We start from the raw sequence: 26,392 nt of genomic DNA, 5'->3' as shown, positions 1-26,392 counted from the left end.
CAAGTCTGATCAGGCAGAAGTCCTTGGCTGTTATTAGACATCTAAACCCTGATGAGTCAGAGCTCTGAGTTAAAGAGCACATTTGTAAACCACATTAAGCCCCAGTAATAATACATTTTTTGAGCCACATTTTGACTTCAGGCACAATTAAGAGGCTTCATTCTTAGCCTAGAAGAAAGAATGGAAATAATTTGCTATGTGGACACAATTTTCCCATATAGAAATCAGAGAAGCAAGGGAAAAAAACCCCACTCCTAATGAATGGCTAATGGGGGTGGTTCTGGTTTGTGATTTTGATTTTACAAATCAATTTTCTAATATTAGAAACTAGTGGAGTGTAGAGATACAGGATGGTAGTCTGGAAGAGACCTATTGAATACCACATGTAGCTCATTGACATCACAAGCAACTCTACTCCCAGATTGATTCAGGCAGGTCCTGCAGATGCAGCCATCCACCAGTCAGACACGCACACTCTCAGCAACCCTGTCCCAAAATGAACTATTTTGATGGGTCAAAGGTCTTTTGTAAGCAACTCTTGCCTATTCTTCACCAATAATTATGTTTATGTTATAGTTTTATTACAACTTATTACAATTGTTTATCTTTTTTTTTTTTTTTTTTTTACTTTAAGAAGATGCAAAAAGTCTTCATGTAACACAACAGGTTTTTTAGCCATATGCTCTATTTTCAAACTACATTTCCTGCAATTTTATTTTTGGAAAGACTGCACTATGCTGTCTAAAGGTGAAGTTCCTGCCTGTGGCAGGGACTAACCCAGGGTCTGTGTCTAAGTTAGACCCACTAGATACCAGACCAGAAAGATCATCTTTAGTGTATCACATAATACCAAAAAGTTACAGCCCAACACCAAGACAAGACATCAAGGAGAGGTGTCTGTTTGCTTCCTTGCCCCAGCTGGCTTACTGAATCTAAATCAGATTTTCTTAATTGTCTTTAAACATCTGCTGTGCTTGGTTAAAGCACATTATTAACTAGAATGTCTTTTTTTTTTTTTTTTTTTTTTAATTTGTGCTCACTTTACATCATTCACAGTTAATACTTTTTGGGTAACAGTTTACCCAAGCTGTTACTGTGAAGTGATAAGATTCTGTGGGTGCACATTCTTGTGTCTTCTTCACAGCATAACCAGTAAATATGAGAATGTATGTAGCTTGTGTAGTTTAATTCAGTGAACATTAAGCTGCTCCTGGTGCTGGCACTCTTCTAGAAGCATGCTCACCTTCAATAAGCAGCTGAAAACCAGAAACCATAAACATCAAAAGTAGATGCATTAATGCCACAGTATAATAAGGTGAATCTCTAAAAACCGTCTTAGATCTCTGCTGAAATAATTCTGTTACATTTGTAATCAGCCGAGAGAGAAATAAATGCTTTTAGCTTCTCTGCTGTGCAGTGTGGATCTGCATTGGATGATCCAGGAAATCAGAGGAAACAGCCAGATTAGGGGAAGGACACAGAGGAGAAATCAAAAGTATTCAAAGATAAGTGAAAGTGTGGATTCTTTAGGTATCCATTGTGTGATCTGGCAATAAAATTATACGGAGGAGGATAATGAGTCAATCTGCATAAACCAGGAGAACAAAAACTAATCACAGGTAGAGACAGACATATGCAAATACAAAGCCTCAGGGACAGAGGATTGGAAAGTGTGTGTGGAGAAGTTAGGGCTATAAAGTTAGGAGAGACACATGTATAGAAAAAAAAGAAATTGTTGCAAGAAACTTCCACTGAAATCATAAGAAGCTAAATGCATTGTAGGAATACAGATGCTGTTTCTGAAAGCAGTAATTTAGTGATTTAATGGGAATAAAAGCAAGTAAAAACAAATAAAAACACCAACTCCCTCAGCTCTTTGACTTGAAAAGGATGGATAAAGTCAGAAAGCAAGTTCTAACCTTCCCAAAAGATGTACAACTTGTACTGAAGATGCTCAGAAACACAGTGGGAGGGGTGGTCAAATTTAAGATAGTTTGAACAAAAGACTTCTAGAATAAAGCAGAAGATGAAAAACAACATGTACCTTTGCAACATAACCTCAACCAGAAATTGTTCTGCATCACCTTTGGAACTTACCTTCAACTAGAAACTGGTGCAGTTGATCCAAAAGATGTCTCCATGGGCAGCTGCAATGTCACAAACAAATACAGAGCACAGTTAACAGAGCTGGGAGGGTTGTTGTAGGGTTATTCTAGGCAGGGGCCATTTCACGTATGAGAGTGCTTCAGGCAACCTGAGCAACCTGATGGGAGAACAAACAAAAAAACCTGAAACACCCCCCCCCCAGAAAAATGGAAAAAGAACTTTGAAATTGCTGTGTGAAAATTGCTCAAGTGAAAATACACTGCGGCAGAGGACAAAAGGGGGGTGTCAGTCCCCACTTCTTGGGCTGAGGTAGTCTAAGACTTGTGTTTCCATGTACTTGAGGAGAGCCTTCCCCCTTCAGTTTATATATATATACACACACACATATTTATATTTATTTTGGGGGAGAGAGAGAGAGAGAGAGAGAGAGAGCGACCAGGAGCATTGACATAGACAGTAAATATAAATATCAATATAAGTAAATGTGAGGTGCTTAGGCCAGAGCCAAAAACACAGAACAAAGGAATCTACCAGTATTGGTCGAGTTCCCAAGTTGAAAAAGTCTAGTCAGGAGGGACATGAATAAAATTCTGACCCCGTTGTCAATCTGTAACCATGTCACATAAATTATGTATAGCTGTTCAGTTAAATTATTGTAATATGTACAGGTGACTTGTAAAGCAGGATGTGTCATGCAAAGGTTATTGTAAGGATCTGAATAAACACAGCAGAAGGAAGGCTGGGGATGTTGGTTGCTGCAGAAGGTTGGATATCTTTTTCCTTCAGCTAAATAAAAGGATTTAGGAGCTGGGTGCTGCTACCTCCTGGAGTTGCACTACTTCCTGAAGAAACTAGAAGGGCTATGTCAGGCTTTTTTTATGATTTCTATGAAATAGAGACCAAAGAAAAACAAACCAAAGGGAATGTCTGACAAAATTGAAGCTAAATAAGTTTATTTTCCTTATTTATGCTGTAAAATATGAACACCAGATAAACATGGGAAGAAGAAGCAAAAGCAACTGCCAGATGCTTTTAAAAAGGAGGTAAGAGCATATGTGGAGGAAAATTAACCATAAACGTTATCTCAAAGGAGAGGTCCCACTTGGAATAAGCATATATATATGGCAGTTATGTCTAAAATTTGTTATGTTGCTATTGTTTTGTGAAATGACAGAACATCTGCTCAGTCACGAGGCACCAGTAAAATGCAGCTTTATGCCTAAGGCAGTATGTCAGTTCCTAACAAAAAATGTATATAAGAGGCCAGAAACAAAGGCACATTGTCTTTTCCAGTTGTAGTCATTTCTGACCTAATAATGGTTTAGAAAGGATTTTTTATTTTTATTTTTGAAAAAATGAATGGAAGGATTGAGTCATTTATGACTCTTTTCAAGATTAGGCTTTGTGCATTATTTGTTCATAAGCTCGCAAAATGCTTTGTCTCTGCAGATCATATTTATGTCACTAAAGCCCTTTTAAAAAGGCAGCTACTTGTAAGTACCTCGAGAAAAGATCATTCTGAGCTTAGATTTTCTAAATGCAGCCTATAAACGGCCATTTCTTAATCACAGTGGAAACACCAGCAAGTGATACATGTGCTCACATGACGAGTGGACACAAGGCAGATTTCACCTCAAAGCTGCCTTTTCAGAGAGGAAAAGCATTCACACTGTAATCAGTCATGTTGAAAACTTAATTAACAAATTCCTCGGGAGCAATGATTATATGGAATTTGTCTCTGAATATTCCAAGCGCACAACTTTTAAGGGGCTTCATTTTTAAAAAGAGTATTCTCTTAGATTTTCATTGTTAATGTTTGCTTTCCTGAGAAGTCTGAAACTGTGGTGCAAAATATAATTTTAAAACCTATTTTCTCATGAAATGAGGTTATTATCCGCAGTTTGAAGTCATCCTCTCAGATACACACGACCCTTCAGAAAATAGACTGATCAATGAAATAGGTAGAAATTGGCACTTTTAAAGAATGGTTTTCATGGAGGGAAACAGATATTATTTTGTTAACGTGTGGCAGTATTCAACTGGAACGTGCTTCATGAGAATGAATATATATTCTAACACATGTGAGGTCAGAGTAAGAATTAGGGTTAAACTTACTGTAGAAAGCTCAGGGGTTGTGTGTCGCAGACTCTTTGAAGCTTCTGAAGTATGAAGGACTCTTTTATGTGACGAGGAATGCGTGTGCTACATCATCAACTATTAATAGGGGAGAAAGACAGGAGCCACTCTCCTATGAATTCTCTCTTCTCCAGAAAACCTTATGTCAGCAGAACTTTTTTTCTTTTTAATGTCACTTAAGGTTGGGACCTTTCCTGGAATAAATAAAATGCATGTGGAGAGTTTTCTGTATCTGACTCAGAGCTAAATAGTGATATGTGATTTTTACCTTTCAGCTGAGCCAGATATTAAAGATTTCTCACAGAAACACTGTATATAGTTTCTCAGAAATGCTTTAGAGGTTTATGAACCTGATACAAAGCCTATTGCAGCTGGGAAAATTCATTATTTGAGTTGGTTTTCAGTTGGCCTGTACAAATCTTATTGATCTATTTATATAACTTTTTCAAGAGGAAAAAAATTACCTTTTACTTGTGGCAAAAACTTGAGGACCTAATTTTTAAGCTGTTAAGATTCCAGTATACTCTGGAGTCTTAGGCAGCAGATACCTTCTGCTTTGTGAAGGTAAAGACACAAGCTCCAGTGCTCAGACTGAAATTCATTGCAATTATTTAACCAAGGCATCAATTCTCATCATCAAAACACAGCACTCCCAGGCTGGAGCTGTTGTGCAGTGTTGCCAGAGATGGGTAGATGGCATTATGCATCAGCAGGGGGGTATAAGTCAGCAAAATAAGGTTTTTTAAGGGTGGCTTTTAAGCAATGATAGAAATGCCACGACTGACTCCAGTCTCTGCTCTCCAGTGTTAAATATGAGCAAGGGATTGTGGTTCTCTCTGTAGCCATCTGTGGGCAAGCAGAAAGCTTTAGTGATTGGTGACAGCAGCCTGGAGAATTGTTCAGGGTTTTTAACTTGGCTGTCTCTGAAGATGACTTGAACCTTCAGATGACCTCCAGTTCCCTACCCACAACCATCTTGGGGACCTGTAGAGTAAAAAAATGAGGGTTAATGGCTTCCGTTACGATATCCTAAAGCTTCACCATCCTATTCCATCCTGATGCAATCTGTGGTATTTTGGTGGAGTCTCAGACCTTTTGAGAAAGGTTTCTATTATTCTGTGAAAAAAGGAGATGGAGACGTGCTGGTGTAAGCTTTGCTATCACAATAAAACAATGGTCTTACTAAAATACTGTGGTGGTAGACAAAGGACAAGTGGTCCTTCAGAATGTGGAAAAGAGAAAGATGCTGGATCACTATGAAATGGTGGCATTCCATTCTTAGCAGAGCTGCATGGTGTGTCTGGAGCTCCTCACTAAAGTGGCTGCACTGTATCAGTGCAGAAGGTTGGGCTCTGGTCCATCATTCCAGGTAAATGGCAGCCACAGGACAGAAAAGTTGTTGGTAGAGGTTGGGAAAGGGTATAGAAGGTGAAAAGGGTTGGTAGCCTGTACCTGAGTTGATGTTCAGTGGTGATATGGTGATACTGAACTTGTATATAAGGGCTCTGTGTAATTTGGTGGAAGTCTCTGCTAACAGGCCAAAAAAGAGGTGGGTGCACCTTCAGTAATCCAGGGAAGATGCAGATCTGTGCTACAGCTCATCTCTTGCTGCAGTGGAGGCACTAAGAACCCAGAAGCATATGAACTGCTGCAGTGCACTATATGGGAAAGCTCAGCTTCCTTTTTGGAGGTGGTGCCCATTTGGTTCAAGTATTACTTGTTTGGAGCAGGGGTCAGGATTTGAGCTATGTGCAATGAATGAAATCAAATTTTTAAAAAGAAATAGTATCTTAGCAAGGAGTAAACACTCCTGCTCTGACTTACAAGCAGTCATTAAAAGCCTTTATTAAATTTTGTGTCCATTCTGTTTACCACTTAGCCATTTCTCTTCATTTTGAAGACTTATAACTAAGAATGAATGAGTCTTTTCTAATACAGTCAAGACGTAATAAATCTGTGAAAGAACTGAGCTATCTTTCTCCCTCATAGGCAAATTTTTCCAGTTGTTTAACAAAATGTTGGTTTGTATTGCCATGACATCAGTCTTTAGGCTGTGAATAACAAGGTTCGGCATTAGGCAACTTGTTTATGAAAAACAGTCATGCAGTAAAATTAGAGAGTCTCCACTAGAGTCCCCACCCTCTCCTCCCACTGCACTATGGGAAGCTATTTGTGTCTTCAGAATGAGCAAACAGATCTCTTCAGTGAAAGGGTGAAAATTTTCCTGAGTTCTGGCATATAGAAGTTGGTATCTGTTGTTCCACAGAACAGGATCTTTGTTGCACTGATCCAAGCATTTGTCAGCCCAGAGTGGAGGATGGCAGCTCACAGCATGTGAAGAAGGAAACTATCACACAAAACTTCCCACTGCAGAGAAACTGCTACATCCATCATCATCCTTTCAGCCCAGTTAATAAAGTTGTATTAGCCCTGTGCTCCAGTTCCTCCCACAACTCCCAGCCTTTTCCATGTGAAATGTGTTTGAATATTCAAAGTAGCTACATTTCCAAATACGTTTTGCTCAGTACCAAGAACAATCAGTCCTCCGAGATGAAGCAGATCACAAAGCCTGCAATGGATCTGAAATACTTTGGGAGGAAGATCCTCATGATGAAGGTTATTGGATAGATCCAGAATATGACAGCAGTACAGAGTCTTTGAGAAGCAGTACAAAGTCTTTGCATTTGGTTGGTGCTCCTCAGCTGTGGGGGAAAGGTTCAGGTTTCTCTTGAATCCTCCTTGCCTGATAAATATTTGCCTTATAACAGAATTTATTAGTCTAAGCCAGTTACTTTTTTTCTTCTCAAATAGTGCTGCTCTTATGTGCTCTCCACAGGCTAGATTTAGATTCACTGCCAGTGTAACAGGATTTTTCATCTTTTGGAGCTACCAGTGAACTGAAAAAATCATTTATTCCCACAGTGCTAATAATTCATGGTGACAGCAGGAGAAAGAGTTATCAAAAGATCAAAAAGCTGAGTTTGGGGAGTAAGGGTGTTGTTAGAGCAAGTGTGACCTAGTATGATCCATTTAGATTTATTCTAGAAAAGGTTTTCTTATTCTGTGCTCAGTCCTAGAAATATATTTCAAGTGGCATTTAAAGAACAACTTGCAGTTGGTACAGGCATCTTAAATGGCACCATCTTAAAAGTCATATCCAGGAGCCAAGGTGTCCAAGTGACCAAGTCCATCATGAAAAGTAGCAAATGCCTTCAACTCTTCAAAGGTTGTAAAATATATTGTGTTCAACTGTAAAAAAACCCTCAAAATATGTCCTAGAACAGCTGGCACATTGTACCATCATTAACCAATGATCTCCAAACTATGGTTTCCAAGAGGAAAAGCTGTAGGAACAGCACTCCCTGTGATATAGTGGTAGATGTGATGTTTTCAGTTAAAAGCTTGGTGGTAAGTGCCTCTGGTCATCTGTGGTGAAGAATATTTGATGGTATAGTCTGCTGTTCCAAAATATTTGGATGTCATTGCCGGGAAGAACCTCCAACTGGAGGACCTGTTCTTGAAAGTGAGTGAGAAAGTGAGAAATGCTTGTTGCTTTATGAACCAGATGGTGACCAGAGGTGGGAGCTGTGTAAATACTCTGACCATTGTTGGTTTGTTGCTTCTTCTGTTTTCAGCTGGATGCTGAGAAGGCCAAATTGAAACTGGAAAGATGGGCTTCCCGAGATGCTGGCAGTGGGGGAGGAAAAAGTGGAGAGGTGGAGTCAAGCGGAGATTGTGATGATGAGGATGGTTGTCAAGGATCCGGGGACAGGATTCCCACAGCAGGTAAACACTGTTTCTGTTAGTGCTTGCAGAGCTTGGGAATTCATAAATGTCTCAATTAGATGGACAGAGCTCAGACTTATCCTGCTTGTATTACTGTCAAAATCCTACTAAATTCGAAGGATTTGAATCTTAATCTGTGAAGAGCTGCAGTAAAAATAGAATGATACAGACAGTAACCCAATATAATTTAACACTTGGCATGCAGATAAAAGACTTAAATTTAGAGCGAATAATATCTGCAATGAAATCTAGATCACAGAAATACTGAAGAGCCTTTCTAGATATTGTGGGCTCTTCAAATAAATAGAAAATTGACGTCCTTATGGAGTGCATTAAGTGTTAACATAAATATTTATTTATTGCATAATGATGCTGAAGGATGATCCAAATAGAGTTGGCTGAAAGTCTATGTTCTTGAAAAAACACATGAAATACTGTGGGGTTTTCTTTCTAGTGGTTAAGTGAAATTTCTTGATAGTCTCAGATATGCATTCTGCAATATTTATTCATTGAATTACTTAGATAATATGTCATCAAGTGTAGAATCAGCATCAGAATGTAACTCAACTTCCACCAACATACTGCCAATATAATATGTAGTTAAATCTTTTTAGTAACTCAGTAAGTAGTAAAGTGTTTCCGAATACTTGATATTATTGGTTTCTCCTATCTGTAAATTCTGATTCATTTTAGCACATCAAAATGTAACTGCTTTAATTGCCATAGTGTCTGTCAATATAATGTGGATTGGATGTGCAAGTAGATGAAATATAGGTGTAAGAGTGTTGAAAAGCAATGCCTATTGAGATGGCTGGAACTCAGGTAAGTTTTAAACTGCTGCTGAGATAAACAAAGGCCTTTTCCTTGTCCCTCTGCCATGGAGTGGAGGGGTGGAAAGATATCCCATACTCAGGTAAGATTTGCAGACATGCAGTGATTAGCCTGTAGTCAAGACTTCAGTTGTTCCTCCTGTGAGTATTTGCTTGGGGAAACAAAGCTTAAATGTGTACTTTGAAACATGTGCAAACTGTTACAGCTAATTTGCAGCACCAGCTTATAACTACTTGAATTTTAATTTGTGTGGATGGCATTATGATCAGAGTACGAGGTACCATCATACAGGGAGAGTGTTTTTAAAAATGGTTAAGTAATTGCAACTAACAGATCAAGTAGAGGTTTTCATCATCTGCTCACCAATATTTTTGAACAGAAGAACTGTGACACAATGTTATTTTAAAACTATTTACTCAACTTTTTTGTTTGTACTGTATTACATCCATAAGCAATGAAAAGATTGCTAGATGTTTTAGACCCTGGGGATTTGGAAGGATAAATACTTTAATATGCTTTCCTCTCTCTATGGAGTAATACAAACCAAAGCCAGGTGCTACCTACTCTTCACTAACAATCAGTCTGTTAATACTGTGTTCTGCGAGGATGTGTGTGCATGCTTACAGGGACTATGGCAGAGTTCAGGCATTCAAAAATAAAAACTTGAACACTTTGAAGACTTGACTTTCAGCTGGCTTTAATAATGGAAAGCTACTTAATGTCTCTTTTGCCCCTTTATTGCAATCTATTTAATTAAAATACTTTATGCTGATATCATCCTGGATTTAAAAGAATTATATCTCCAAAACTAGCTGTTTCAGAATTTAGCAGGGTGTATATCCAATTAAAAAGGTAATTACAATAAATTTTAGAAAACGGTATTGATTCATAACAGAAGAATAAGTATTTCATTGTGTGACAATAGTAATGCTGTATCATAATTAGCTTTAAAATATTGTACTGTACACAAGCCACTAGCAGTAAATCTTTTTTGCATATCTGGATACAATTAAAAGATAAAATGCAGTAATCTCATTATAGAGCTGCTTTGCTTTAATAGAATGTTAAAGAATAACAAACATCAGATTAGTTGAATTTCCTCCTGCTGCATGCCTGTTAGATGGTGTTTGCAATTGTTCAGCCTGTGAACTTGTATTTCCTAAACCTAAAACTCGTCAAGTACGTCTAACCATTATTTTGTGGAAGTGGAACGTGACAACATTGCCTATTCCCTGCTTGTCTGAAACACAGAGTGAATTGAGATATGACTTGAAGCTAAAGTTAAATCCCAAATCAAATCCCAAGTCCCCTGATTTGAAGCTTGGCGATGTCAGTGGGAATATCCTTACTGACTACAGCAGGTATGAGTGAGACACAAACAAGGGCTATAAAATGCCACCGAGCTCATCAGGACATGTTTAGCATGCAGTCATACAGCAGAACAAAAGGAATAAAAGCCTTTCCAAACACAGACGTTTTGGCAGAGCAGTCATGCTTTTAACAACAGGTCCATGAAAAACAGAAGACAGAGGAAAGGATTTCAATGTCAACAGGTAAAATGCTGAATTTAAAATGTAATAAAAATTCACTACATCTGTCGTTTATATGAAACCTACATGAAAATTATATTTACCACTTAAGAGCATTGCAAAAGACTCAGATTGCTTTTAGTTTTTGAAAACCTACTGAATGCTCATTTCTTTCCAACTCCCAGAATAAAAATTACCTTTTCTTTACCAATAAATTGCCAGGAGTTTTGTCAATATCTGGGTTTCCATTGTCAAAGTGTTTCTGCTTGTAACTATTAGTAAAGCTCTCCCCAGACAGGATATGTTGCTGTCCCCCACTGGGCTTTTCCAAGCTGGTAACAGAGGGCCAGGCTTCTTGGTTTTAGATTCCAGTGTGTGTCCTGGGTAGGAAAACACGTAAGTGATTCTGTGCATGCCGATTCCAGCCAGGTCACTGTTCATATCCTTTTCCCTGGTTTTTGGGTTTAGTGGTTGTTTGGTTGGGGATTGCCATCTCTATATGTCAGCTTATCCTGCATTGGATAGTATGATCCTGTCCTTTTGTTTGTCACCTTCTAGTCCTTGAGAATCAAGCCTGCATAGCAGTTAATAATTTTATTTTAAATCTTTAATTAAGATACAGTATTTAGTGCTGGTTTTTTTATTTATCTCTTTGTTACAAATAAGTGTTTGCTTGATTGTTATCTAAAAAGATCACTTCTTCAATCAGAATGGGCTTAATTATCATGTGGGTTTATCCAAATGATTTTACGAGATAAATTCTCAGGAAACCGGCATTCTTTTTGAAAATTGTGTATGGTTTAAGATGCTTTAAAATGTCAAATTCTCACAGGCCCTACCAGTTACCACAAGCATCTCTTCTTGGGGAAAGCTGTGGGAACAGCAGTTTCTCAAGCAGGCCCATGTTTATTTTTTGGCAAGGACCAACTTTTTAATGACAACATCTGTGAATCATCTTTGAACAAAGCTTTGTTAGGAGAGATTTAAGAAGAGGAAAGTAAGCCATATAAATCTTGCGTGTGGATGAGGAAATTGCTCTGTGGTTGGCACTCTGCAGTGCTGCCGGTTTCTAGGCAGAAGGGCAAAGCAGCATCCTGTGCTGAGCCTTGCTGAATACAGAGTGCTCCCAGAACCACAGACTGACATGGAGCTGGTCACAGGATGAGCCCAGTGATGGAACTGCTCCTTCATAAGCCCTGACATGAAGGTGGTGGCAATGTGGCAAAGAGCAGGGATTGTTATTGCCCTGCAGGATTGAGCCATGGGAATGTTTGATTAGGAGAGGGATGACTGTCCTGCTGTTCATGAAAAGAGAACAGCAGCAGATTCACATTGTGTCCTGCCCATGCTGTTTAGGGAAAAGAAAAATGTTTCTGACTGTTCTGTGAAAAGGCGGAAGGAAGTTAGTGCAGGGGTTTTCCAATTCCCAGCTGTGCTGCACAGCTGTGAGTTGTCATGAGGCCCCACCCAAGAAGTGACAACCAGCATTAGAGCTCTGTTCAGGGAAATCATCAGCTGATTAGCCACTCAGCAAAGGTGGAAATGTTCAGACCACAGGTAGGAACCTGCATTCAGTGCCAGCGCAAAATGCCCTTTGTAGAGCTCTGGGCTGAGTGGTAGTTGTGGAGCACTGTGGTTAGGAAAGCTTGTGCTGATACCCCCTCTAGCCATGGGTCTGTATGCACACCTGTCTGTACATGGAGGACACAGGGATTCCTGGGCCTCCTCACTGGCGTGGGTCACTGCACTGTACGTGCAGCCATGTGTTTCACTAGCCAGTGTGGGACAGAAATTAATCCAAGCTTCTGTCTAGAGGAGACTGATACAACGTCCTGCAAAGTCCTAGGAATGTAGCTAAGTGCTGGACTAAAGATGTTCTCTTGCTGGCAGGGCAAGCAAACAGCACAGATTAAGGAAAACACGGTTTAACCTACCCTTGGGTCCTCCTGCACTGAACAGAACAGACAAACCCAAATGTCTGGTGTACGTGGACTGCAGTCTTTGCACCAGGTTCACCCATCTGAGGTTAGAGTCTCTATATGGGTCAAAAAGCTCAGCGTGTCCTCACGCACGACATGTGTTAACCCCAAACCTGACGTGCCTTGCAACTTTAGGTCATTGGGAAATGGAGACATTGGTCTTACCTTCCCCCAGCTCACTGCCTGCTCCATGCAGAGATGGGTTTTTGCTTTGTCCCCATCCCAAAAACAGTAGGTTTCCATGGAATAACAAGAAGTGCCCTTAGGCACAGTAGATTTTATACAATACTTTAAAATTGTGTCTGTTGGTGCAGGATTCAATAAGCAAACACATCCTGTGGCATCCCAGCCAGGCTTTGAACTTCCTGATTCTGGCCGTCTCAGTTGAACATCCTGCTTATTGTCGCAGTTCAGTGCCTGAGTGGGAATCTATAACAAATCCACTTAGCATATTCAGATGTCAAGAACCCCCGGCTTTCTTCTTGGCTGGGTAGACACTCCCCAGCTTCAGTCCATCTTTCTACTCTAGACAGAGTGTCTGAAGAGATTGCCCTGGTTATAGATTCTTTTCTTCAGGGCTTATGAGAAGAATGGGGTTTTTTGCCCCAAAATACCTTTACAAGTGCAGACAAGTAAATTTTCTTTTTTCTTATTGTCTTATGTCTGACTTGTATCTGCTCTCAACAGCTATGGAAAGTTAATGTATTTTTCTGACTTATGAATGTTTCTGGCTTATGAATGTTTTCATTATCAGTTTTTTCCTTTTGAGTATCAAGATTCTTTTACGCTTTATTATGTTATCATTCTCCCAGCTTGTCTTTCTTTTCTTGGCATCAATATTACTGTATGACCTGTCATTTTAATCATGCTTATTTCCATTCAACATGTCACAGGATGCACTTACACTTGTATTTATCCAAATATGTAATTGTACAGCTGCTGATTTTGTAATTATTAGTACAAAACATCAATATTCTGAGATCATAATATCTGCTGGCAGTCAGCCATGCTCATCAACTTCTCATCACCACACATCCTCACAGATGATCCTGGCTCACAGAAATACTGCATTTTCAGTGTCATCTATCTTCCTGCCTAGAGAAACCTCTCCATCATGCCTCCTCCTGATCCCATTGCCTCACAAAGCCATTTTTCTACAACCTTTGTTGCTCAAGACATTTTATCTGCCACTCTGTTTTCAGAGAGCCTACAAATTCCTAGATTGCCCTTAGTGTAAATGCCTCGTTCTATCCACAAAACAGCTTAGTAACAGATTAAACTATTATGTAAGTCTGATTTTGAAGAAAATTCAGGGGTGGTAGGTAAAGACGAGCCTCTGTCAAGAGGACCATAAGCAAACCCTGCCAGGGCCTTCAGCACATGGTGGGGGAAGCAGGTGGTAATTCCACAACTGCAGATTTCTGGCTTTGGCTTCTGTTGTAGGATAGAGTTTGGGAAGAGACATGGGAGAGAAAACCAAAGAAACCTGAATAATCAGGAGGAAAAGTACAGATTTTGATTATTTATTTGAACTCAGTGAGATCTGATCCTGAGATGAGTTACTTTGATCTGGTAGTGGTGTCCCACTGTTCCCTCCTGGGAACTTTGCTAAGAGTTTCTGTAGGTGACAGTGACATTTCCTGCAGGCTCTGCTCTGTGCAAATGGGATCAGAGAGCAGCTGAGAGGGGCCTCTGAGAAGAGAGTGGGAAGAGAAAGTGTTGCAAGGGGAGGGAAGAAAAGAGAAAGAGAGAAAGAAAGAGGTTTCCCACCCTCTCTATCCCTGAGTAAATCTTTTTTATAATCTGCCAACACAGGGATAAGGTATTCCATGTCATTTAGTGTTCTTCATTACACAGTATAATTCCAATGAAAATGCATAGGAGAAGAATCATGGAACCATGCCTCATCCTTCCTCAACTTCAGTGTTTACATGACAGTTTGAGGTGTAAAGGAATGGGATTTCAGTTCCTTCAGATTCTCACTCCTAGACCTGAGGTGAGAGAGTTCCCGGTACCACCAGTGCTCCCGCTCAGATTCATTCAAGACAGGAGTTGTACAAATGACAGATAAACACATCCCCTGTAGGACTGTCTCTTAATGCTGATCAGAACAGTAGCTGGAGGAATAACAGTCCTTGTGCCAGCTCTGTGACTCTCTAAACAGCTTTGCTACTGTCTTCGGTGCCTTCAAAGAGGTAAAATGGTAATTGAGGAGTTGCAATTTTACCATTTCAGCAGAGAAATGTAAATTGCAACACATTTTTGACCGTTTTAGCACCTTTTAGACAAAATTAAAAGGTAAAGCGTTTTAGTTGCTTAGGGTATAAAGCCTTCCAATGCATGTTCTGTAGGAGGAAATTAAACATTGGAGAGATCAAGATAAAGACATTTGGGGCTTAAGTGTTTGCAGTAGTTCTGTATAAGGAGTCATCAGAGACTGTATTGGAGATCACTGAAGGGTAATGCGCTTTTACCAACATTCTATTAAAAAATATTACGAATAATCTCTGTCCCTTGAACACACTTATTACAGCAGAGCAATTTTCACTGTCTTTGTCAGCAATATTTTATCTAGTTACTTTTCACAGGAGCAACTACATATGTACATATATTTCTGAGATGTGTTTTGAAAACAACTCTAAACTGAAAAGTCACCCATCTCCTCATTTTCCAATGAATTCCCACTCACCAGCATTTCTCACAGGTTTTAATAAAATGAACTTTTTATAAACAAAAGTTTCACAAAGCTGAATGGTCCCAAAAAGGAACAACGTAGTCAAACCACCAAGAGCATGAAGCAACTTGTATTTGATGGCTAAAATATGAGAAAGACAAGCTTCCAAGAAAAATTACCGTACTAAATACATGAAGCAGAACATACTTCTTGATTCAGGCTGTAAGGGCAGGCTGCAGATTGATAGTTTGACCCCATACTTGTAGTACTTTCTTCTGTGAATGCTATTTGCAAGTATCATGTTGGTACCCAGAGTTCAGAGGCCAAGGTAAATAGGGAGTAAAACTGATCCTTCACAAGTAACTCTCATGAGCTGTATGATTTAGATCCTTCTGACAAGGAATTCACTTAAGAGGTGTAATATCTCTGTCATGCCAAGCAGTGATGGGATAAATGGGAAGGTTAAGGCAATTTGCCCCCAAAATGCCATAAAGCCAAAATTAATTAATAGGAGTTAACAATGAAAAGTCCTTCAAATTGCTCCAAAATAGATAATTCATAGAACTTAATGGAAGCTCCCTTTAAAATAGGAATGCCATTAGACTGTAAGTTATTTAAACAATCCTGCAAGTCTAAGGAAAACACTCACCTTTGAGTTACTCTTTGTGCCACACAAGGTAACACTGGCCTGGCCAGAGCTGAGTGACCGTGATGTTGGTCCCTGATCCATGTGCTGCACCACGTGGCACCTCTGCCACTCTGCCTCCTCCATGGAGCCCTCAGCTGCTCTCCAGCGAGAGCAGGAGAGTGAGAAGCAGAGCACAGGGAATCACTCTGCCATTTACACCCACACTGATTGGAAGCATTAGCCGTGCTCCACTGTTTTAGGATTTTAGTCCTATCCGGGGAAGCATTGTGAGAAGCTACATGTTTGCACACAGGGATGTCTAGAGGAAAAAGCCCCACACATTTCTCCAGGGAAGGAAGATAGTAAAAGCAAACCCTGGACCTCATTTCTTCCAAAGGTAAATTATTCCAGGTTAATTCAGGCAAGGTTATGAATTACTGCAACCTTAAAAGACTTTAAGAAACCCTCTGTCATCTCTCATTGCACACAAGTGAAAGGCAGGTTGCGCAGTTGTTTGACAGTGGAAATACAACTGAAAGGCACTGACAAAGGAAAAGGCAGTTTCTGTTTCTCGCTGCTGCCACCTTCCCTTGTTTTATGATTCATAAGGAAAGCTTAAGCAGTCGCTGTTGTTTTAGAGGAGGAAAATAACTGCTCTGGTTTGTTTTCCTTCCCTCTCTCTCTTGAATCAATGTTTCCTGGGGGCATTTTGTCTTTACTTTTGGAAAGAAACTGCCTTCAGTACACCAGGTACACATTTTGAGTTTTTTTATTCCTTGAGTGTCCATTTTAAGGTAAAATAATACTTCTTTAAAAGAGTGCTGTTGTGCCTGAAGCCAACAGATACGCCATCACAATGTCTCAGCTGAGAAATTTAGGATCAAAACAGTACCCTAAAAGAAAGCGCAGTTTAGTTTTACAGTAACAAAGAGCGCAGCGCAACTACTCTGTACTCTATACACGATTTACTACAGAAAGAACAGAACTTCAGGCTGAAATATGTGACATATCAACAGGATCAAGAATTTATAGGACTGGATCTGGCTGCCTTGAGAACAAGGTACTTACAATAACCTAAACCAGCACATCCTTAAATACCTTCCTTGAAAAGAGTTCAAAGATTAGGCACATTATTCCTCTGCAGGTGATTTTGCATCTGCTTTATCCCACAGGGTCTCCTGTCCATGGGTTTTTAAGTGTGTTTATTTCTGTCCTTCAATCCTGAAAGCAGTCGAGTAATCATCATGGCTAGGCTTCACGAACGAAGATTTGGGAAGGTACTACCCACGCTTGTTGCAAGCGCATTGGTGGCTGAAAACGCCAATACGAGGTAGACATTCTGTCCTTCAATCCTGAAAGCAGTCGAGTAATATTTCCCTGAAATTTAACCCCATCCAGGATGGACAGGAGAGCTGACACCTTTCAGAGGCATTTTAGAGTGTGTCAGGCTGTAATGCCATCTGCTAGGTACGAAGTCAGGAACTGGATATGCCTTGCAAGAGAGCCAAGTTAGAAACCTTTTTGTTTTTATATGATGTACTGGAGTGTGGTGCCTGAATCTGTACAAACAGGGTGAAGTCTCTAAATTATGGATTACTAAGGGTCATCATCATAGTTCTCAGTGATGGAAAAGTCAGCTGGACATAAGATCCTACAGCACCTCTTCTAACACTGTTGTTAAACTGGTTTCCTCCATTTGCCTCCATTAATTGCCCCTCATGTTTAATTGTATCAGAAGCTTTTATTTTTCTGCCTTACATTGTATTCCTAGTTCAGGCTCCTGAATATCACAATCAGAAAATGTTTTCCTTCCTTGTCTTCCTGTCTTTTAGGATTTAGACAGATTTTCTAACATTCTTTAAGCTGTCTTCTTTAATCAGTTTCTCAAACCCTGTATTGTGCTTGTTCTTCTCTGGATGTCTAATAGTTTGTCAAGCCAAATTTGAATTACTTATGAAATAAAATACCATAAGGAACCAACCAAAGTTTGAATATGACAAAACGGTATTTTGAAATTTAGAAAATGTTTTGTTGTTTGTTTGGTTTTTTCTCTCGAGGTATCTCATTAGAGTTTGTTCATCTTCTAAATAAACACTGTCAAGTTTGCAGACTAGTCTTCATTTCAGCAAGATTTAAGTCCATTTCCTACTTTTGAGCTTTCTGGAATGATGCACATTCTTGGTGTAGGTATGATTTGCACAAGCAAACCCACCTTGCACCAGTGACCCGCGTGGGTAGCTGCATTCCCCAAAAGGGATGAGACACATTTGGCTGGTGCCATTTAGAAGAAATGTAATCAGCATTTTGGAAGAGGTGAAAGTAGTAACTGCATATTCTGATGAGCAAACATATACTTTTGAATAAGCAGATAGTACAGTTTCTGGCACTGTGGGAATCATAAACTCTCATCTGAGGTCCAGATGAAGTGGGAATGTTAAACAGTGATAACCCAGGTAGCACATGAGAGTAAAAGCTACTCTTTCAAACTTTATTCAGTTTAGTTGTAAAAATCATTGAACATTCTCAGTCACAATTTTAGCCCATTTACCATGGAGTAGCTGCCCAAAGTTGGCAGTTAATTCACAAAGATAAGCAGGACTAGATCATGGCCATAGGGCATGAAAAACTCGAACTGAAAAACCCTTGGACTCACTAGAAAGTGGGTATGCTGAAACCAACTGATGAAACTGTTATTTGCCCAGAGGACCTCAGAAATTCTCAGCTTTCAAAACTATTTACTATTCATCTCAAATTAAAGAGATTAAAGAGAATTTGCTATTGCAGTATTGCAACTGCCTAGTAATAAATCATCATCTGATATTTATAGCCCAAATTAAGACTGGTGACTCAGAGACACTGCTGACCATTTAGTAGTGAACTCCTATATAATCCAGTCTGGAACAGCAGGGAAAGGAATAGCTGTCTAATGTGAAGTCAGACAAGTAATTTCCTATTTAAAATTTGATTAGATAAAATCTTTTGAACATGTCCTTGTAAAGCAACAGCCTGTTTAAATATGTATAGTGCTGCAACACACACAGGACGCTGTTACGACAGCCAGCACAAAGAACATTTGCAGTAACCTGAACGTGCAGGGGGAAGCACAGCACCCTGGGCTAAAATGGATCAGCATAAATCCCTTACACGATGGAAAAACATTAAAGCTGATGGGGGAAAAGCAGTTTTCGTCCTGTTAAAAAGCCACAAGCTTGTTTTTATTTTGAAAAGGTATCCTTTTCCAAAGCGGAAGCATTTGGTAACGTGCAATTGGAAGAACATTAATTTGAGGGGGTGTTTTTGTAGGTTTTGAATACAAAAGGAAAAATACAGATTCAGGCTGGAATATTTTGCCCCCTGTAAATAATATGTAGTTTTTAAAGCCATCTAGTAAGCTTGATATATTCAGCCAGAAAGTTCTTCTGGATTTAAAGGCATTATATTCTAAAATTCATGAGAAAGAATAAAGGCCAGTAAAACCAAGATGGGGGAGTTTGGCTTAATCCTGACCCAGTAATCATCACTGGGGATTTTGCCTTTGACTTAATGAGGCAACAGTTTGAGCCAACACACCGTTTGATTGTGCTGCCCTCCTCCCTCCTGTACAGGCTGGTATCCCTAAGGCTACCTGCAAAAGTACTGCCCAGGATGACCTTCAGCAATGAGCCTGGCCCCTGCCAAAGCACAGAAATTACATTGGTTCAGGTTAAGGAACAGTGACACTGGCTTTTTCTCATACCCCAATTCATATAACTTACAGAGGTCATGGCAGCTTTTCTAATCAGCTATTGATGATTAAGCATCCTCTCAAAACTGAGATACAGTCCCAGAAATGGGATGCAGTCCCACTGCAAGTTCAAGTAGAGAATCCAATTACAACAGTTTAGTACAGTTGCAGCCAAGCTGGAACATTTTATCACCCATTATGGAAAGTACTTGCAGAATTGTCCTGAGAATCAAAATATTCATGTTATATTCACACATTATAAAAAATTACTGTTTTTGAAAGTGACCAACTATTCATGTTCACTGGAAGTTAATTTTTTTCTTTCTCTCTTCATACAGCTCTTCAGTTTTTATTAAAACCATAGCAACTTTTTTCCTTTTTTTTTTTTGAGTCTGTGGCATGAGAAACATCGAAGTGTTCCAGGTGGTCTGATAAATACCTGCTGCACTTGTGTTCATTCCATGGACCTTAGGTGGGGGATTTCTCTTGGAAGTTCCTTGCCTTATCCTTGCCTGCCAGGCTCTCCCTCAGCACTGTCTGTGTGGGATCACCACTGTCCTTGTGGAATTAATTACAGCCCTCCAAGTGTTGAACTGGACCATGAAACCAGCACGGCACTGCCCGGGTTTTGATTTTACAAAGCTGAAGAAAGGCCTCAACAGAGGCTCCAAGTCATGAGTCTTACAATCACATTCAGCTCGTATTTGGAGGCTTTTCTTGTAGTTGCAGCAATTCTTTGATTAGCAATATCATACTTTTATGTGTAGAATAGAGTTTCCTGCTTAGGTCCCTTGGTGTTTAGAGGGGATTCCTACACTGGTAAGCAGCATCCAAGTGTGACTCTCTTTCCTGTTCCCAAGGAATCTGTTGGATATGCAGTCCTACCCAGTTGGGTAGGAAGGTACTGGCCGTCTCCAGGCTGTTTCAAGGCTTTGACTCCTATGACATAAACTCCACATGGATATCATGAGCTGAAAAGAGCTTAATCAAAAAAAAAAACAAACCCTACTATAATCATATTCCAGAGTCTTGTGACATGTTAACAGGTCCCTGAGAGCTTGTCAGTAAGTGAAAAATATGCATGACACTAATGGGGACAGAGCAGTGGTTTAGTATCTTACCCAAAAGCATCACTGCGAAATGCCCAGTGGGAGTTTCCCCATTAATCCAAAAAAACCCCGAGTTATCACTGTCCATCCATGAGACGATAAACCCACAATCCTTTTGATTTCACACAGGAGCCTGGGCACTGTCAGATGAACTTCCTGTTTTAAAATCCGTTTGCATAATCTTTGTCAAGCACATTTGAATAATCTGTGTCACAACAAAAATTAGAACTGTGTTGTATCAAGGAAGATTTGAAATTAATTTTTTAAACTGCAGATAAATCATAAACTTATTTTTGCAAACTATATGAGAATACATTGCAAACTTTAAAGAAGTCTGCTCAAAGAAGCAAATACACAACCACAGAAAATATTTTTCTATCTGTATAAATAAACTGAAACCCTGTCAACTTGCAGAATACATCAAAAGAAGGTAAGAAATAAGCAAATTATAAATTCCTACAGTGCCAGTTTTCTTCCACAGATTATGCAAACGTGTGCTTCAAGTAAAGTTGCATTTTATTAAAAATGTAACTCATGATAAGATAGATGTAACATTTGAATAGCAATTTAGAATTTATATTATTCTTGCCTTATAAAATAATATTGAAAAAGTGAATTGAGCTAACACGAGTGTGTTCAATATGCATGAAATCTCTCTTTAGTCCTTAAAGTGCAGAGCAGATAGAGAGTGGCCATTTCCCAGCGCTGTAATTACTGTGTCACTGTCTGTGAAGCATTAATGTGAAGTACAGTACTTCTGACTAACCATGAACAAACTCTCTGCATCTTGTTAAAAGTCAAATCATTATTTTCAAATTCTTTAGGTTCTGCTGATACTGGAATACAATGTAATCCATCACTACTTATATTTTATATAATCAAACACAATCCCTTTCTTCTCTATGCATTCCTTTTAGACACACCTATGGATTATACATACTGTCTTAATAATGTAATTTTTTTAAAGTAGCAGACTGTTATAAAATAGAAGTTCTTCTTTATTTGTTCCCTCATGCTACAAAGAAGGCTTGAACACTGGCACAGGTGTGTCTTTACTTAAGGGTTCTTTCTCTTTTTTTTGCAGATATGTGCATTGATTTTGGTTGGAGATAACTTTTCTGTTTGCTGTATTCCCCCAAAAGAGCCTTAAGGTTAAGTCCTTGCAATGATACTGGTCACAGCTGCTAGGTAAATGCTAGCAAATTTAGAAGGTAAATAGTCAAAACTCCCTCCTTAGTGAGCGTTCAGGTTCTCTGCTCTTTTCATTTCACCCACGCATTGTGCATCTCGTTGATTTTTGAGATTCGGGATGTGGTCATAAATTACCTTGTGAGACAGCAGGCTTTCCCATGGCAGCCTCCCCTTTGGAAATGGGCTCCTGCAGGGCCAGGCCATGGATCCATACCCTGTTCTGAGCTCAAGGCACATCTGGGTGTGGATGTTGTAGGCAGCGACTGGGCAGCTGTGCCAGCAGTGCATGTGCCAGGGCAAGGGGTAAGTGCTGGGACAGGCAGCTTGCAAGGTCAGAGATCCAGGGCATGCAGGCAGGAGCTCCCTCTCCCTGTGCCCTGTTCCAATACAGTCATGTTGGTGTGGCAATGGGGATCCCCAGCTGGTTGTTCTTGGCTCTCAGCAAGGTTTCAGAACCACCTGAGCCGCGCTGAGCCCCAGCAGTGTCTGTGTGAGGGAAGCATGGCAGAGCAGCCTCACAGCCACCTGCCCTGGCACGGCAACCTGGTGCTCCCAAAACAAGCAGCTCTGGAATCTCTTCTCTCCTGGGCTCTTGGAAAGTCGTGGTTATCATAAATGTGTTGTGCCCAGACTGTATTAACACCGCTGCCTCAGAACGTAAGGCTTTTGTTCTTGGAAAGTGTTAAGATATTATGAGCTTAAGGAGATTTGTCCAGAAAAGAATTTAGAGACAATTGCCCAACATTAATGCCTTAAAATGCCCATCATCAAATGCATGACTGCAAAATTCTCAGGCAGGATGCGGTAATGTAATAATTGATGCATCCGTGGGAAAATCACACCTTTTACTTGAAAGTACTATATTAATACTCCTTTAAAATTCTCCATTAAGCTTAGGTAGTGCACATGTTAGTCAGTGCTAAGGAAAACTAGTTGTTACAGGCTGTAGATAAATTTATTTTGATTATTGCCTTATCTTAAGTGAATACTTCTTAGGAAAAATGGACAAACATGATGAAATTAAATGACTACAGATTATTAATACAGTGCCCCAAGACTACTATTTTGTTTGGCTTATTTTTAACATATTTGTTAGAGCTGGAGACTTGAATACTATAATTCATCAAAACAAAGTATCGTTTCAGAATGGACAACAGGAATAATTTCCCAGAAATCCAAATTGTGCCTGTAAACTAATAAAGCCTCTACATGAGAATTGGTCAGATACTTTTAATATTAGTTAGCTGCTAAAGCAGCTGTGTGTACAGTAAACCAGCTACACGGTTGCAGTCATCTTTTTTCCAGTTCAGTCTAATAGCTTGTACAATAATGTCGGGAGTAAATCTCAAGAAGTGGTGAGATGCATGTGGTTAGGGCTTCCTTGGGGGCTTCACTTGTGACAGTTCCTTGAGGAAGAAAACTAATTTGATCTATTGGCTAGAACCAGATGTGTGAGCATGTGTGTATTAGTGGCATTAAGAACTGTTATAGTTTGAATACTGGCTGAGATGATCAAGGTTTAAGATTAGGATGTGTGTATATTTCTCTTTAATTAAATAAATCACCTTTGATCTGACTATAATAAGAGTTTCAGATTAGCTCTGTAGAGTAGCTGGAGGTACTGAACACATTTTTTAGATCACAGGGTAGTTCTAATGCCATCCCCAGGGAGTGGCACAAAGGGGTTCTGTTCTCTCCAGCACCAGATAAATGTGGAGCCCCTAACCCTGTGATCCTTCCAAAATAACATTCTCATTCTGCTGTCAAGTAGTAAGAATCCCGTGGAGAACTCCCACAGACATGGTTTCTCATAACGTCTTGTGGAAATTGCTGAGAAATACCAATAATGAGAAAAAAATTATGTTAAGTTCTCTTCTCTTTCAAAGAATCTTCCCTGAATCTTCCCTTTACTACAATCAGCCAAAAAATTCCAGACTATTAGTATGCCAGTATGTTAATAGAGCTCCCCAGGATCTGTCATCTTAGTTAACATCAGCTAAGTACCTACCTTTAGTGTTTTCATCTTTTGAATATGTATGAAAAATTTCAGACAAGTTTTCAATACACTGGTATATTAGCCAAAAAAAATTAATTTCTGTATATAATGAAGAACGTACATTGGTATTATGTACTCTATTAAAATAAAATTATCTTCAACTTTAAATAATATTTATTTTTAAATTTAAAACAGGTCAGCTTTGAAGATGAACAGGCATGGCCCCTTGCCAAAAGAGCAATCAGATTTTCTGCTGCAGAATATATAGAAAATCATAACAAACTTAATTACCTGTACCACTGCTGAAGGCCCTTCATATCTTAGCGCTCTTGAGATTCAGCAGATTGTATCACATCTTCCTGATTAGCAATTCTGACTGAGAAATGAAACATTCTGACTTACTGAAATTAAAAAAAAGGAAGATTCAATTTTTAAAGAAGACAATCTGTGAACAGCCTCAATTTTAGAGTATAACGGCTTACAAGAAATGTTTAAATCTCAGTGTATTTTTTTTAACTACATTAATTGTTTGTGCCATGTGAATAAATATCAGCATAGTTTTCATTTTGTCAAATCTCATATCTTCAACCTTTCTTTTAGAGGTCAGTGCCTCAGCCTGAGGGGTTTCTCTAATCATTGTTATTTCTTTTCGGATTTTTCTCACAAAAAGCTTAGTACAATGATCCATGTTCACAATTTCTAGATACCAAGAATCCATGCAGTATTCAAAATCTGTTATTTTTGTCTGAAGTTATTGAGCACTTTTGTCATATAAGTATGTCTGAAGATCTCAGACGTATCAAATGTGATTTTTTTCTCCGAGGGACTTTAGAGGAAACCCAGCTGCTGGAGCAGGTTACCTTGGTAGGAAGATCCTCCTGGTCAGAGCAAGGGAAGGAGTCAGGACAGCATTTGTTACGGAGTGCATGAGCATGGGGAGTAGCTGAGCATTTCAGAGGGAAAGGCTCTTTTTGTGGCTGTGAAATCTAAATCCATATTTTGCTTCTTGTTCTTTATTAACATTCCCTTGGTATTGCTTATGGGTAAAAAGTTAAATACTAATTTTCTGGCACTATCTCAGAAGCTGTCAGTGCCTTAGGATTCAATTATTGGCATTTTTTTTATTGGCAGAAAAGAATGTATTCAGCGGGGGCTCAGGGTGGGGATAAAATCACCCATGTCCCCTCACCGCTCATGCAGCTCTGGTAGTTCTCAGAATCACGTGTCCCTGCTCAGTGTTTTCTCAGCCCCCTGTGTGATCCTTCTCTGAGCTCCTGATTTCGTCATGCTGCAGCTCTACTGATAGCACGTGTTGCCTTTTCTCTGGCCATGCCCAGGCTTGTGCTCCATGTCTTGGCTGGCGCCTGCTTTCCTTAAGACTTTCTTTCCTGGAAGTGCTGCGGCCTGATCACACGTAGCACCACAGCTGAGCACGGTAACTCCATTTGAGCCTAATTCTCTACTGATTCTTTGCAACCCTTCAGTGCGAATCAGAAATATCTTTACAACGTCCTCCAGACACCATCCTCTCTCTTAGGTTCAAAGATTCCTGTTTCTACAGCCTGGCAGCATGTAATCAGGATAGGAGATCCATCACCCTCCCCTGCAGTTCCAGCTCTGCCAATTCAGCCCTGTCAGACTCTAGCTGCAGCCAAACTTTTCAAGGCCAAACGTGATCAGGGCAGGAGCACTGAACTCCTCTGGACTTTGGCTTGCTAATAGGAACGGTACTGAGGGGCATTTTCTTTATGTGATAGTGATTTTGGATGAGATGAGAAGAGAAATGACATCTCAGTGTGGAGAGAGCACATGGTATTGAGCTTACCACGGTGCAGTGCCTGTGCGTGGCTCGTAGAGAACCAAGGGCAGTGCTTGGGTGTTTGCCATTCTGAGGCTTTTACACAGGGAAAAGCTACAGCAAATACTTGGGTCTCTCTCATTTACAGTTAGGGCTATTTGTATGCTTAATTATAGCTTTTCTGTGGGATCTAGAGCAGATAAGAACAAGCTTTGTTCCTTCTGAGCTTTCTTTTGCATCACACCAGATTTCCACAGTGTTTCCGTCCATTGCAGTGAAAGCATCACAGGTGATTTTCCCTTCTGCCTTCCTGTGTAGCTCCCTGCTCTGGTGAGCTATTGTATGCCAGAGGCTGGTTCTCCTGCCACTTATTCTGATGGGAGAGGTGATGAATGGGGAGAGGGGCTTTTTGTTGGTTCTAAGGAAGCAGTCAGACTCTGGCACTCTGAGGCAAGTCCTTCACTTGGCCTGCTACCCAGGGTGATGTGGTATCTGGTGATGTCACACCAGAAATCAGACTATCCTTCCAAATCACCTACTTTTCTAATCAGATGGAATTCTAAGGAGAGTATTTTGCAGCCTCTCATTAAGCTGCAGTTCTGGCCCCAGCTCTGGCTGTGGCAGCCCTTCTGTTGGGTGCACGTGTGCTCACACATGTGTGCATGGACACACACGCCAACCATTCTGAATGTTTGCATCACATGGGATCCCATTTAATATCCTCCTTTTACTTGTCTTCACCATGTGCTTATCAGATGAACTAATGTCTGTTTGCTTTCCCAGCTGCATGTTACAGACTCAGATTACTCTTAATTTTAAAAAATCAACACTTCTTTAATTAAAAGTAATTTCCAAACTGTCACTGGAGTGCCAGATGCAACAACTGGAATCATCCTGTCCCTCAT

At 39.8% G+C, this 26,392-nt stretch overlaps 1 protein-coding gene across 5 annotated transcripts in view; it reads left to right on the top strand.

Annotated features, from left to right (window-relative positions):
* The window catches only part of LOC116791870 (glypican-5-like), a 434,010-nt gene that overhangs the window by 326,941 nt on the left and 80,677 nt on the right, over positions 1–26,392 (top strand). For all 5 annotated transcript variants that reach the window (XM_032698296.1, XM_032698294.1, XM_032698295.1 and 2 more), the window contains one exon: positions 7,878–8,028. In XM_032698296.1, the coding sequence (XP_032554187.1) occupies positions 7,878–8,028 (151 nt within the window). The remainder of the gene's footprint in view (positions 1–7,877; positions 8,029–26,392) is intronic.

This window comes from Chiroxiphia lanceolata, chromosome 10 (assembly GCF_009829145.1).
Source record: "Chiroxiphia lanceolata isolate bChiLan1 chromosome 10, bChiLan1.pri, whole genome shotgun sequence".
Lineage (NCBI taxonomy): Eukaryota > Metazoa > Chordata > Aves > Passeriformes > Pipridae > Chiroxiphia > Chiroxiphia lanceolata.
The sequence above is the reverse complement of the archived record's forward strand: the minus strand, read 5'-3'. Positions and strand labels throughout refer to the sequence as shown.